Below are 12,500 nucleotides of genomic sequence, written 5' to 3' on the forward strand. Positions count from 1 at the left end.
GTAGTGATGACATCACTGACCTGTGGAAGGAGAGGGAGGGGTTGCTGCTGTATGACATCACTGACCTAGGGAAGGAGAATGTGGGGTTGCTGTACCAGCTGCTCCCCAACATCCGTGCCCCGCCCCCTCCCCCTCGCGGGAGTGTGTCCTCCGAGCCACTGCTCAGCCTTTCGCTGGAGGGGGCTCGCGTGGCGTCTGAGTCGCCTGTCACCGTGACGATGGAATCTGATAGGCTTGTTCCCCTCTCACAGTGGGCCAGTGGGGCGAAGCTCAACTTGACAATGTGCCGGGCGCTCTGACAGATCATCTGACCGCCCTGGATCTCTGGGGTCAGTGTGGGAAGGTCAAAGGTCAGGACCGTCTGGGTGCTGGAGGTCAGCAGCTCCTCGCTGTCCAGGCTGCAGTAGGATGTGCCCTTGGCGCGATGTGACTCCATTATGCTCTCAAAATGGCGGCTGAAGGTGTCCTCAGTCGTGCCTGCCAGACGAGGACCCGAAACCAGGATGGGCGACTTGAGGGCCGGGAGGTTGTCGAAGAAACTGTCCAATGGCCTAGATGGAAAGAGAGAAATAGGGAAAGAGGATAACAACCAAGAGTGAGGCACAGGAAGGCTCTACTTCAGGGATGTCAAACTCATAGTTATTCATTTGTTATATCTGGGTCCATATTGTCCATGAGTTTCTAGTAGTAGATAGACCATATGCTTCAAGAGAAAAATAGCCTAGATAATAAGCAAGCATCTAATCCACAATGGCTATATTTTCAATTAACTCTGAAACCATTCCAACTATTGACTTTTTCTACAACTGCCACCAGTTTGATGGCAAAACACTGACAGCAAATACATATTGACATATTGACATAGTAAAATAAAGTGTGTAAACCCAAAATATAAAGGATATTTCATGCTGAAACCCTCATGTTAAACACCAATGGTATTGACTAAGTTGATTGTTTATATTTAGGATGAAGATTTTCAGCTTTGTCATTCATATTTTAAAATCATCTTATTTATTATTTCATATATTTAATATGTGATAAGGCCAGAGATAATCTGAAGTACCCAAAAAGGCCACTAAATGTCCTGTGATAGATGACATAAAATATTTGAAAGATACCAAAATTCTGGTACCCTCCCTTTGCAACACTAAATATATATATATTTTTTTATCATTCTTTTTTTTAAATTCTCAAATCACTTACGGACTAGATTGGACCCCTTCCGTCCTGCGTCCGTATGTTTGACACCCCTGTTCTACTGGGTTTCTTAGTACTGTCTAATATTCCGAATGAGTGGATCTCAAATTAATTTATTTGAGGGTGAGTCTAGTGAGTCTCCCTGGAAACGATGTTAGTTGAAAAACAGTTTTTTGAATCGCTTTGGTACAATTTTCACAAGCATGTGGTGAATTTTCTAAACTCTGAGTACAAGACTTCAAATTGGTAACTATTGTAATGTAGCCAATTTTCAATAAAATGTTTTATTGTGCATAAATGTTGTTTGTAGACATCTTTCAACACACAACAAATGATGCAAAATACAATTTTACTGTGAAACATAATGAGTACATTGGTGTAATCACCAAAACGCAACATAATATTTTCTCAATATCAACCAGTTAATCCAATAGCAAATATTTTTTCAAAATTGCCCTTTGAATGTATAGTTCAAGTCAGAAGTTTTCATACACTTAGGTTGGAGACATTAAATCTTGTTTTTCAACCACTCCACACATTTCTTGTTAACAAACTATAGTTTTGGCAAGTCGGTTAGGACATCTACTTTGTGCATGACACAAGTCATTTTTCCAACAATTGTTTACAAGACAGATTATTTCTCTTATAATTCACTGTTCACTTATAATTCACAATTCCAGTGGGTCAGAAGTTGACATACACTAAGATGACTGTACCTTTAAACAGCTTGGGGACAAGGATGGTACTTTTTGGAGAAATGTCCTCTGGTCTGATGAAACAGAAATAGAACTGTTTGGCCATAATTACCATCGTTATGTTTGGAGGAAAAAGGGGGATGCTTGCAAGCCGTAGAACAACATCCCAACCGTGAAGCATGGGGCTGGCAGCATCATGTTGTGGGGGTGCTTTGCTGCAGGAGGGGCTGGTGTATTTCACAAAATAGATGGCATCATGAGGGAGGAAAATGATGTGGATATATTGAAGCAACATCTCAAGATATCAGACAGGAAGTTAAAGCTTGGTCGCAAATGAGTCTTCCAAATGGACATTGACCCCAAGCATACTTCCGAAGTTGTGGCAAAATGGCTTAAGGTCAACAAAGTCAAGGTATTAGACTGGCCATCACAAAGCCCTGACCTCAATCCTATAGAAAATGTGGGGGCAGAACTGAAAAAGTGTGTGCGAGCAAGGAGGCCTGCAAACCTGTCTCAGTTACACCAGCTCTGTCAGGAGGAATGGGCCACTTATTATGGGAAGCTTGTGGAAGGCTACCCAAAACGTTTGACCCAAGCTAAACAATTTAAAGGCACTGCTACCAATTACTAATTGAGTGTATGTAAACTTCTGACCCACTGGGAATGTGATGAAAGAAATGAAAGAAATAAAAGCTGAAATAAATCATGATATTATTCTGACATTTCACATTCTTAAAATAAAGTGGTGATCCTAACTGACCTAAAACAGCGAATTTTTACTTGGATTAAATGTCAGGAATTGTGAAAAACTGAGTTTAAATGTATTTGGCTAAGGCGTATGTAAACTTCTGACCTCAACTGTGTATATATATCTATATATATATATATATATATATATATATATATACTGATAAGTAGGTTGCTAGGAAGATCTCAACATGCGGCCGCAGAAAGAGACACATGTTCATACATTTGTACTGGAGTTCTTGCTAGAGATCCTGCTCCATCAGTGTTCTTGTGGGAGAAAAGAAATGATGAAACCAACTAAAAACATTAGCACCTTTGTTCTATTCACAAGGACAGAAGCTAGAAATAGATAGCACTCATTGCGGTCTGTAATGAACATGTGAGGATGCATAAATTGGTCCAAATCCTGTCAAACTTGAAATGTGTGTTTCTGTATAGCTGCGTTACATGAGTGTGTGTGTATGTGTGTGTGTGTGTGTGTGTGTGTGTATGAAGTTGTATATGTCAGCATATTTGTGTGTGTGTGTGTGTGTGTTTGTGTATGATTTTGAGCATGTGTGTGTTTCCACGTGTCGATGCGCGTGTCCATCTCACCTCTTCAGCAGCTGACTGATCACCTGCTGCTGCTGCTGCCTCTTAATGTCCCCCTGCATCCTCACTGAGACCCAGCTCACCACCTCCTCCTCATCCTCCTCGTCATCCTCCTCCTCCTCTTCCTCCTCTCCTTCCACCTCCTCCTCCTCCCCACTCGTTCTCTCATAGGGACAGACACCCAGGGGGCTGCTGCCTGTACCCGACGTGCTTTTCACGCTGCGGTTACTCCCAAACGCTGAGTCGGTGTCTTCCTGCTCAGCCAATAGCACCTCATCGATGTTGGTCTCGCGGTAGCAGCGCAGGGGCACGGCATCCAGGTCCGTCTCCGAGTACTTGAGGGTCCCCCGGATGATGCCCGTCTTTGGCGACTCCCCCACCGCCGCTGGGGGAGGAGTCACCAGCTCTACCTCCACGTGCTGCACCTCGTGATTGGCTGAGATGAGGGGGAGGGAGGTGGGGGAAGTGGGGGATTCACTGGACTGGCCACTGGGAGGAGCTGTGGAGGGTTCGATGGTACCTGCCACGATGGAACAGAGGAAGCAGTTGATATCACCGAAAAAGTACTGAAAACCACTGCGCTACCATGCTAATGTTAATGTTGTTGTTATTGGTTGCTGAACCCCGACCTATGTGCGTGTTTTGAACATGTGCTATGATACGTGCTTAAATCACATCTACAGTATAGTGTAAACCCAGTGGGAACAGTTAAAGGGTCATAGGCTCAGAGATAAATACTATATATAGCTCTATGGGTAATAGGTATGGGTGGTAAATATGCTCTCACTTTTCTCCCCCCTGCTGGCAGCCTCCTCAGCGGGTGTCCCGAATAGGAACTCCCACTTGGCACGAGCTATCCTCTGGGAGTGGAGGGAGGGGCCTGGGACTGCAGTGCCACTGTCCGTCTGGAACACACGCGCAGACATGTACACATGGCAAATTTAACAAAATACAACATACATTTGGTTAACATTAATATCTTTAAATGATTATTTTAATGCATATACACTCCCCTACGTATTTATTTTGATAGTGAAGCTAAAACTTTTAATTAGGCTCAACACTCCATATGAGGCAACAGTACATAATGTCACCTTTCATTTGAGGGTATTTTCATACATATCTGCTTTACCATTAAGACATTTTGACAAATTCACTTATATGTGTTTTAAAGTAGTCATCCAAAATGACAAATCCAAAATGCTGGAGAATAGAGACAAATTAAAAGTTTTAACTTCACTGTGCAAATAAATATGTAGGGCAGTGTAAGAAGAGAAATGTCTCACCTGTATCCCTGAAGTGGCAGCCCCTGTCTCGTTGCTCTGGTGGCTGGACTGACTGGACTCTGGGGACACACATTCCCTTTCACCTAGGCTGCCCGTCACCCCGCTGGAGCTGCGCGACGAGGACCCCGCTATCCCAATTCGCTCCCCCCCTTGAGGCTCCTCCACCCTCAGCAGGCTTGGCTGCTGCCCTTGTCCCGAAACCTCCTCCCCTTCCCCATCCCCATCCAGGCCCTCGTCCTCCTCTGGGGAGTCCAGCACCACAGGGCCCAGCAGCAGAACCTCCCTCCTCCTCTGCTCAGCCCTCTTCTGCTGGGCCGTGCTCAAGGGCTGCTGACCGGGTCCAGGTCCATGTCTGGGGCTGGAACTGGAGCTGCTGCTCTCCTCCCCTACCAGGTGGCTCCAGGGCTGCCTGGAAGTCCAGCTGACAGGGGCTTCTTCCACACTCTGGCGTATGTAGAGCCTACGGGCCAGCTCGGCACTGTCCCCCCTGTCGAAGCAGGACAAGTCGGCTGTCCTGTCCGGCTCGAAGGACCAGAAATCTCCAGTGTATTGAGGGGGCTGACAGCGGTGCAGCGTGGGGCTGTCGGTGACTCTGAGCTGGGCTCTCAGCAGCCTGGGGTCCCTCAGAGGGGAGCTGGTCTCGGCTGGGGGAAGAAATGGACGGAGGAAGCGTGAAGGCAGGGCTGGGGACACTCCTCCACCCACTACTGCGTCTGATAGGATGGAGCTCTGACCCAGAGCCCACCCTCCTCCGTGCTGTGTCCTATGATTGGTTAGTATTGGAGTGTTGGTGTACTGTGTGCGTGACGATGGTAAAGAGTTTCCAGCCTGTTGAGAGTCAGTGTCGTTGAATGCTGGTGTGTGTAGGCCGTGTAAAGGGATGTTCATCTTAACTTTCTGATGCTGCAAATGTTGCAGTTGTGCTTTTGGGACAGAACTGTTGGCTTCTCTGGACATACATCCACAGTTGGGGCTCTCTACTTCGTCTAAAGTGCTGTGCAATGTCAATGAGTTCCTCCTTACCTCTGCTAAAATAGAGGACACTTTAGTAGCCTCCACAGCTAGCCTCCGGGCCACTTCAGGGCTGTTGGATGGTGAGGAGGGTTTGCTACCACTTAGCTGGTTCAGTACAGTTCCCACCCCTAGTTTATTGCTAAGTTGGAGAATAGTCCCTTGAGGGGAGGAACTGCTGTTACAGGGCTTGTGTACTTGTCTCTGGGTGGCTGGACTCCCTGTGATAGCTTTGTCCTGACCTTCCCATTGGTGTGGGCTCTGGGCTTTGGGCCCCATACACAACCTGGGTCTCGAGTTAGGAGACATACCCAGAGCGGCCTGGCTAGCATGAGACGAAAGCTGGTCGGAGGCTGGGCTCCTGGGTAATGGCCCGCAAATGGCCCGGTTTATATCTGTGTCCATGGCATGATTATTGCAGGCGCTGTGGCGTAGGACAGGAGAGCCGCCTGCCCATGACAGGCAACCAGCCTGCTGGTTGTGGCGGGAGCCCCTAGGACTCTGCTCGAGCCCATGGAGGATCTTACTCCTGTGCAGGGGGGAACCAAACCCAGCTTCCAGGGCAAACTGGGTGGCTGCCCTGCCAACGGGATCCAAGACGGGGTGGCAGTGGCTGGGGGAGACTGACGGTTGCTGTTGTTGCTGGATACACCCTGGGGGACGAAACGCTAGTTTGGGACTGGAGCTGCAGGAGGAGCCAGGACTACCCAACCAGATGGGGTCGCTGAGTCTCTTCCGGGGGTAGGAAGGTGGGGATGACCTCTCCTCCCTAGACCTCCTCTGACAGGCAGAGTTCTGTGGGCTCTCCACTGTCTTGACGTTAGCCTTCTCAATGTAGCTGAAGGTGACCACCGAGCGTTTGGCATCACCCCCCACCCCCTGCCCTTTGGAGGAGGGTTTGTGGGGGGTGGTGGTCCTCCCATTTCTGGAAAAGGCTGGGGAGTGGGTCAGTGCTGCTGGTAAACTCTGCCGCTTGGAGATGCTAGGTGACTGGTTGCCATTGCCTTGGTGGAGCTGGAAGCTCACTGTGTGTCTGGAGGGAGACTGGGTGTGAGTGAAGTTATGGGCTAGGCGGTGCGTTTGTGCTTTGGTAGGAGTCTGACATTTTGTCTGGCAGGTTAGCTTGGACAAAAGCCCAGCTGGCCCATCCTGTGCTGAGGCTGAGTTACTCCCAGTCCCAGGACCCTCCACTCCTCCCCCCAAGCCCCCATTCACATCCTGCTCCGGGGCTGACCTTACCTCCACGTACAGATGAAGGACTTTTCCAGACTGGGACATGACCTCACACTCGAGGCCAGGAAGAGAGAGCGAGTGATACAGAAGACAGAGACTGTCCTCCTCTCCTTTTACTAGGATTTTGTTTGTTTATCTGTTGATGGGGGTGTCACTGTATTTTTAGGACATGTTCCTTCCTACTCAGTAAGACTAAGGACATTATGGGCAAACAGAGGACAAACAGGCCCTTAGGACGCCTCCAGCAGATCTCTAGTCACCATACCTGTGAGGGGGGGGGGGAGGAGAGAGAAGCTGTAGTGAGAAGTCAAACAGCTTTTCCTCAGATAACCTAGAAAGGTAATCCATCATCCTTATAGAATGCTGTACACTTCAACAGACATAGAGGTGTACTACACACAATCACATCCAATCATCCAATCTAGACTTTACAGCTTTGAGATAATAGTCTTAATCAACAACAAAGGAAAGCTGCTTTCCCTGATGACTAAATGCCAACCTTCTGTCTCTCTATCGGTTTAACACAGTGTGTTAGGTGCCCTAGTGATTGAGAATGCCATTTTATCCTGATTGGCTGTTAGAATGACCATCACAGTATCTATTCTGACAGGACACTTCAAGGTGTCTCAGTTTAGGAAGCTTTAAGCTGTAGGAAATGAAGACTTGGCTTTCTTAAGAGGAATACATTAGACAACGATGTAGTGGGAAGGAGACTGAGGACTTTTGTCATTGCTACTCGGGCATATCTTCAGTCAAATAAGCGGCGTATTCAAACCTGTCATCACCCTCTTCAATCTCACACAGCTCATATCTGTCAAACGTCTAGAATTCCCTCACAAGTCGCGTATGGAAATGTTTTCTTCTTCAAAACATGTCATAACAAAGATCTGTCAGTGTACGTCAGCATGTCACACCAAGCTGTCCCTCTTTCATCACAAAAGTTTGAACACACACACACACACACACAAAATGTTTTTAAACCAAGACTAGCCATATTTAACTATTTGCTGAACAAAAGGCTTTCAGTTAAGAAATACCTGCTGTCCAACCATCAAAAGTGTTTCCCCGTGTTGCTATGAGAAGCTGCACAGAAAGAAGGAGGAACTCAAGTGGAAGAGGGGGACAGATTGGAGCAAAGACTTGCCTTACGGTAACAGTAGGGGAAAGCGTGTGCATCGGTGGGGCTCAAATAGGACTTAACAGAACAAAGAGAATGTGTTTAAGCCTTGGAATCACACACACACGCACACACACACCACACACACACACACACACACACGTATGCACGCACGCACGCACGCACACGCACACACACACACCACACGCACACCACACACACACACACACACACACACACACACACACACACACACACACACACACACACACACACACACACACACACACACACACACACACACACACACACACACACAGCATTTTACAAAGACTACTCCTCTATGCCTGCTTAACCCCCTTCTCTGACCCCTACCTCCCCCCACATCAGTTTCATTCCATGCTTAGAGTGCCTGTTGGGTAATGTAATTTTGGCATAAAAAAATATATTTATACTTTTAACATTATGTCATGAAGAGCACATGTTCAACTTCATAACAAACACGTTTTCCTAACTCAAGAGGTTAAATGAAGAAATATGACATTAAACTGACAATTAAAAAGTGACAGGGTTGACCATAACAGGGTTGACAATTTCAGCTTCAATCAGCCATAACTCCCCTTGTGACAGGAGGAATGGAAGCTTGTTGTGCGCAACAAGGAGGGACAATGAAATACAAGCTTAGCAAAACATTTGAACTTGTCAAAACAGCCTATCTATCTATGGGTAACAGCGTTGACGCGCTATGCTCGACTCACTCCGTTTTCAACCACAAAACACCAGGAAAATGACCAAAAAGAATAGAACCAGCTGACCTGCTTTTACAATATGATTTGACAAGCCTATTAGACGTTCAATATTTCTTTTGAAAAAATGACTTGAAAAGGAATAGTTTCACCATATTAAAACGAGAGTTCAGTTCACGTAACAGGGTTGACCTTAAACCTTGGGTACAAATGTAAATGAATCCCTCATCACATGAAATAAACAATAATCGGTCAGAAATGACTTTGTCAAAGCGACAAAATAACTAGGGCTTTACAATGATGGTGGGTCGGACAGACATGAGACATGCCAAAACGTGGAGAAATGTTGGGGTGAAGTGGGTCGGACAGACATGAGACATGCCAAAACGTGGAGAAATGTTGGGATTAAGTGGGTCGGACAGACATGAGACATGCCAAAACGTGGAGAAATGTTGGGGTCAAGTGGGTCGGACAGACATGAGACATGCCAAAACTTGGAGAAATGTTGGGGTTAAGTGGGTCGGACAGACATGAGACATGCCAAAACTTGGAGAAATGTTGGGGTTAAGTGGGTCGGACAGACATGAGATATGCCAAAACTTGGAGAAATGTTGGGATTAAGTGTGTCGGACAGACATGAGACATGCCAAAATGTGGAGAAATGTTGGGATTAAGTGGGTCGGACAGACATGAGACATGCCAAAACGTGGAGAAATGTTGGGGTTAAGTGGGTCGGACAGACATGAGACATGCCAAAACGTGGAGAAATGTTGGGATTAAGTGGGTCGGACAGACATGAGACATGCCAAAACGTGGAGAAATGTTGGGATTAAGTGGGTCGGACAGACATGAGACATGCCAAAACGTGGAGAAATGTTGGGGTTAAGTGGGTCGGACAGACATGAGACATGCCAAAACGTGGAGAAATGTTGGGATTAAGTGGGTCGGACAGACATGAGACATGCCAAAACGTGGAGAAATGTTGGGATTAAGTGGGTCGGACAGACATGAGACATGCTAAAACTTGGATTTTCTGAGAAAACAGTACATTTATTTGAATGAAAATGCACTACTATTGGAATTTTAGTTTAGTTAGTTTAGTTAGACTGTAGATGTATGTGATCCTATTGTTAAATTGCATGTTTAATCTCATGATAAAATGTAATATATATATTTTTAAACCTTTATTTAACTAGGCAAGTCAGTTAAGAACAAATTCTTATTTTCAATGACAGCCTAGAAACAGTGGGTAAACTGCCTTGTTCCGGTGGCAGAACGACAGATTTTTACTTTGTCAGCTCGGGGGATTCAATCTAGCAACCTTTACAGTTACTGGCCCAATGCTCTAACCACTAGGCTACCTACCACCCCACACAATGTCTCAAGAACATAAAACGCCTTCTATTCGTGGAACGACCCCTCGCACCTTCATTCAGCGGAGCTGGCACCAACTCACAGGCAATGTAGACGCCTTAATGAGGCTTTTAGACAATTTCTTACAGTCGTTTTACAGCAGTGGGCCCCATGAGGTGGGGTGTCAACAGGAAGATAATCTCCTTAACCAGTTTCCTAAACGTGACAGCCACTCCTGTTCCTGGTAGCAATGACCTCACCTCAGAGAGCTACTGGCTGATGAACCACAACTATCAGTTATGTTTGTAGCTGTCAGGCCATCAGCTGAAAGACGACACCTGATGAGCCTCAACTTCATTGACCCCCTACTATCCATTACTACGTCGGCCCAGGCAGGACTGTGAGGGAGAAAAAGACAGAAAGAGACAGAGGAAGAGAGGATGAAAAAATCTGTGTAAACGAGAGGGAGAGAAGAAGTGGCAGGAGGAGAAAGTGATCAGAGTGGAGATTTACAGGAAGTAGCCTGGGGTAACAGAATGACATAGGGCTTAGGTAAGCAACACTTCCCGACTAGCACCCAGATGCCATGGAACAGAGTTAAGGGACATATTGTCCTCCTCCTCGTCTATCCTTAGTACCGGTGGTATACATGCTGCAGTGCCACCCTTGAAAGCCCTGCTCACTGAGAGTTGGCCAAGTTGGCATGCAGGCTGGCGGGATATGGGCGCTCTCCAGTCACAAACACACACACACCGGTCTGCCGTGCCAAGAGTCACAATGGAGCGAGATCATTACCACTAGCCAGCTGCCATGTGGTTACTGATTTACTGTTGACTTGGACTTAAAGGAAAAGTTGTGATAACATTTCTTTCCTTCTTAATGCGTTTGAGCCAATCAGTTGTGTTGTGACAAGGTAGGGGGGGGTATACAGAACATAGCCCTATTTGGTAAAAGACCAAGTATTTTATTATGACAAGAACAGCTCAAATAAGGAAAGAGAAACAACAGTCCATAATTACTTTAATCACATGAAGGTCAGTCAATCAGAAACATTTCAAGAACTTTGAACGTTTCTTCAAGTGCAGTCGCAAAAACCATCAAGCGCTATGATGAAACTGGCTCTCATGAGTACCGTCACAGGAAAGGAAGACCGAGAATTACCTCTGCTGCAGAGGATACATTTATTAGAGTTACCAGCCTCAGAAATTGCAGCCCAAAATGCTTCATTGAATTCAAGTAACAGACACATCTCAACATCAACTGTTCAGAGGAGACTGTGTGAATCAGGCCTTCATGGTCGAATTGCTGCAAAGAAACCACTACTAAAGGACACCGATAATAAGAAGAGACTTGGACATTAGACCGGTGGAAATCTGTCCTTTGGTCTGATGAGTCCAAATGTAAGATTTCTGTGTCTTTGTGTGTCTTTGTGAGAAGCAGAGTAGGTGAATGGATGATTGCATGTGTTGTTCCCACCCCGAAGCATGGAGGAGGAGGTGTGATGTTGTGGGGGTGCTTTGCTGGTGACACTGTCAGTGATATATTTAGAATTCAAGGCACACTTAACCAGCATGGCTGTTGGAAAAGCATTCCAGGTGAAGCTGGTTGAGAGAATGCCAAGAGTGTGCAAACCTGTCATCAAGGCAAAAAGGTAGCTACTTTGAAGAATCTCAAATCTCAAATATATTTTGATTTGTTTAACACTTTTTTGGTTGCTACATGATCCCATATGTGTTATTTCATAGTGTTGATGTCTTCACTATTATTCTACAATGTAGAAAATAGTAAAAAATAAAGAAAAACCCTTGAATGAGTAGGTGTGTCCCAACTTTTGACTGGTACTGTAATTACTGTGACATATATAATAGAATCAGATATAGGATGAGAATGCCATGGTTAAATCAGACGTAAGTCAGAAACTGCTGAATCTTATCAGAGATACCGATTGTCTGATGTCCTTGGGTTGTATGGATTTCTCCTCCATTTCTGCTCTCCATGACAACCCAAGGAGCTTCTCCATTCGTGGCTCTATGAGGCTTGTTACAGAAGGACAGACACAAAGCACAGAGGACGGACACACACCAGGCGAATTCGACACCCCTCCAGCAATCAGCGCAAGGGGGCTCAGGGTATGTGTGTGCGTACGTGTGTGTTTGAGTCAAATCACACAGATAATTAAACCCCAGTGAACACAGATAGCTAATATTAGACTGCAGGGAAACGGCGGTGTGAGCGTGCTAATATTAGCCACAAGCTTGCTTGCTGACCGTCTTAAGCAGGCAGCTATGATTTCAGCAGCATGACAGCAGGCTTCGCAGTGTTGTGACGCCTCAAAGGTAGGAGAGAAGAAAAGTTTTGTAGTCCCTTCATGTGTGAGAAATACGGCCATAGCAAAAACATGACTCTGGCAATTCTGTCTATACTCTCATTGATTGAATGTTGACCGCATGGATTCGTTGGGATAGTATGACCGTTGGTCATTGTTCACTGTATATCTCACACATATCTGAAGCAGATGCTTAGT

At 46.0% G+C, this 12,500-nt stretch overlaps 1 protein-coding gene across 4 annotated transcripts in view; it reads right to left on the reverse strand.

The window, feature by feature from the left end:
* Positions 1 to 12,500, reverse strand: part of LOC110491528 (PH and SEC7 domain-containing protein 1) — a 67,124-nt gene that overhangs the window by 52,062 nt on the left and 2,562 nt on the right. For 3 of the 4 annotated variants that reach the window (XM_036946407.1, XM_036946408.1, XM_036946406.1), the window contains exons 2-5: positions 4,517 to 7,025; positions 4,018 to 4,135; positions 3,234 to 3,750; positions 21 to 551 (exon numbers count right to left, since the gene is read on the reverse strand). In XM_036946407.1, the coding sequence (XP_036802302.1) occupies positions 21 to 551; positions 3,234 to 3,750; positions 4,018 to 4,135; positions 4,517 to 6,805 (3,455 nt within the window). In that variant the 5' untranslated portion in view covers positions 6,806 to 7,025. The remainder of the gene's footprint in view (positions 1 to 20; positions 552 to 3,233; positions 3,751 to 4,017; positions 4,136 to 4,516; positions 7,026 to 12,500) is intronic. The other variant, XM_036946410.1, reaches the window with a different exon arrangement.

The sequence above is a fragment of the Oncorhynchus mykiss genome, chromosome 16, assembly GCF_013265735.2.
Source record: "Oncorhynchus mykiss isolate Arlee chromosome 16, USDA_OmykA_1.1, whole genome shotgun sequence".
Classification (NCBI taxonomy): Eukaryota; Metazoa; Chordata; class Actinopteri; order Salmoniformes; family Salmonidae; genus Oncorhynchus; species Oncorhynchus mykiss.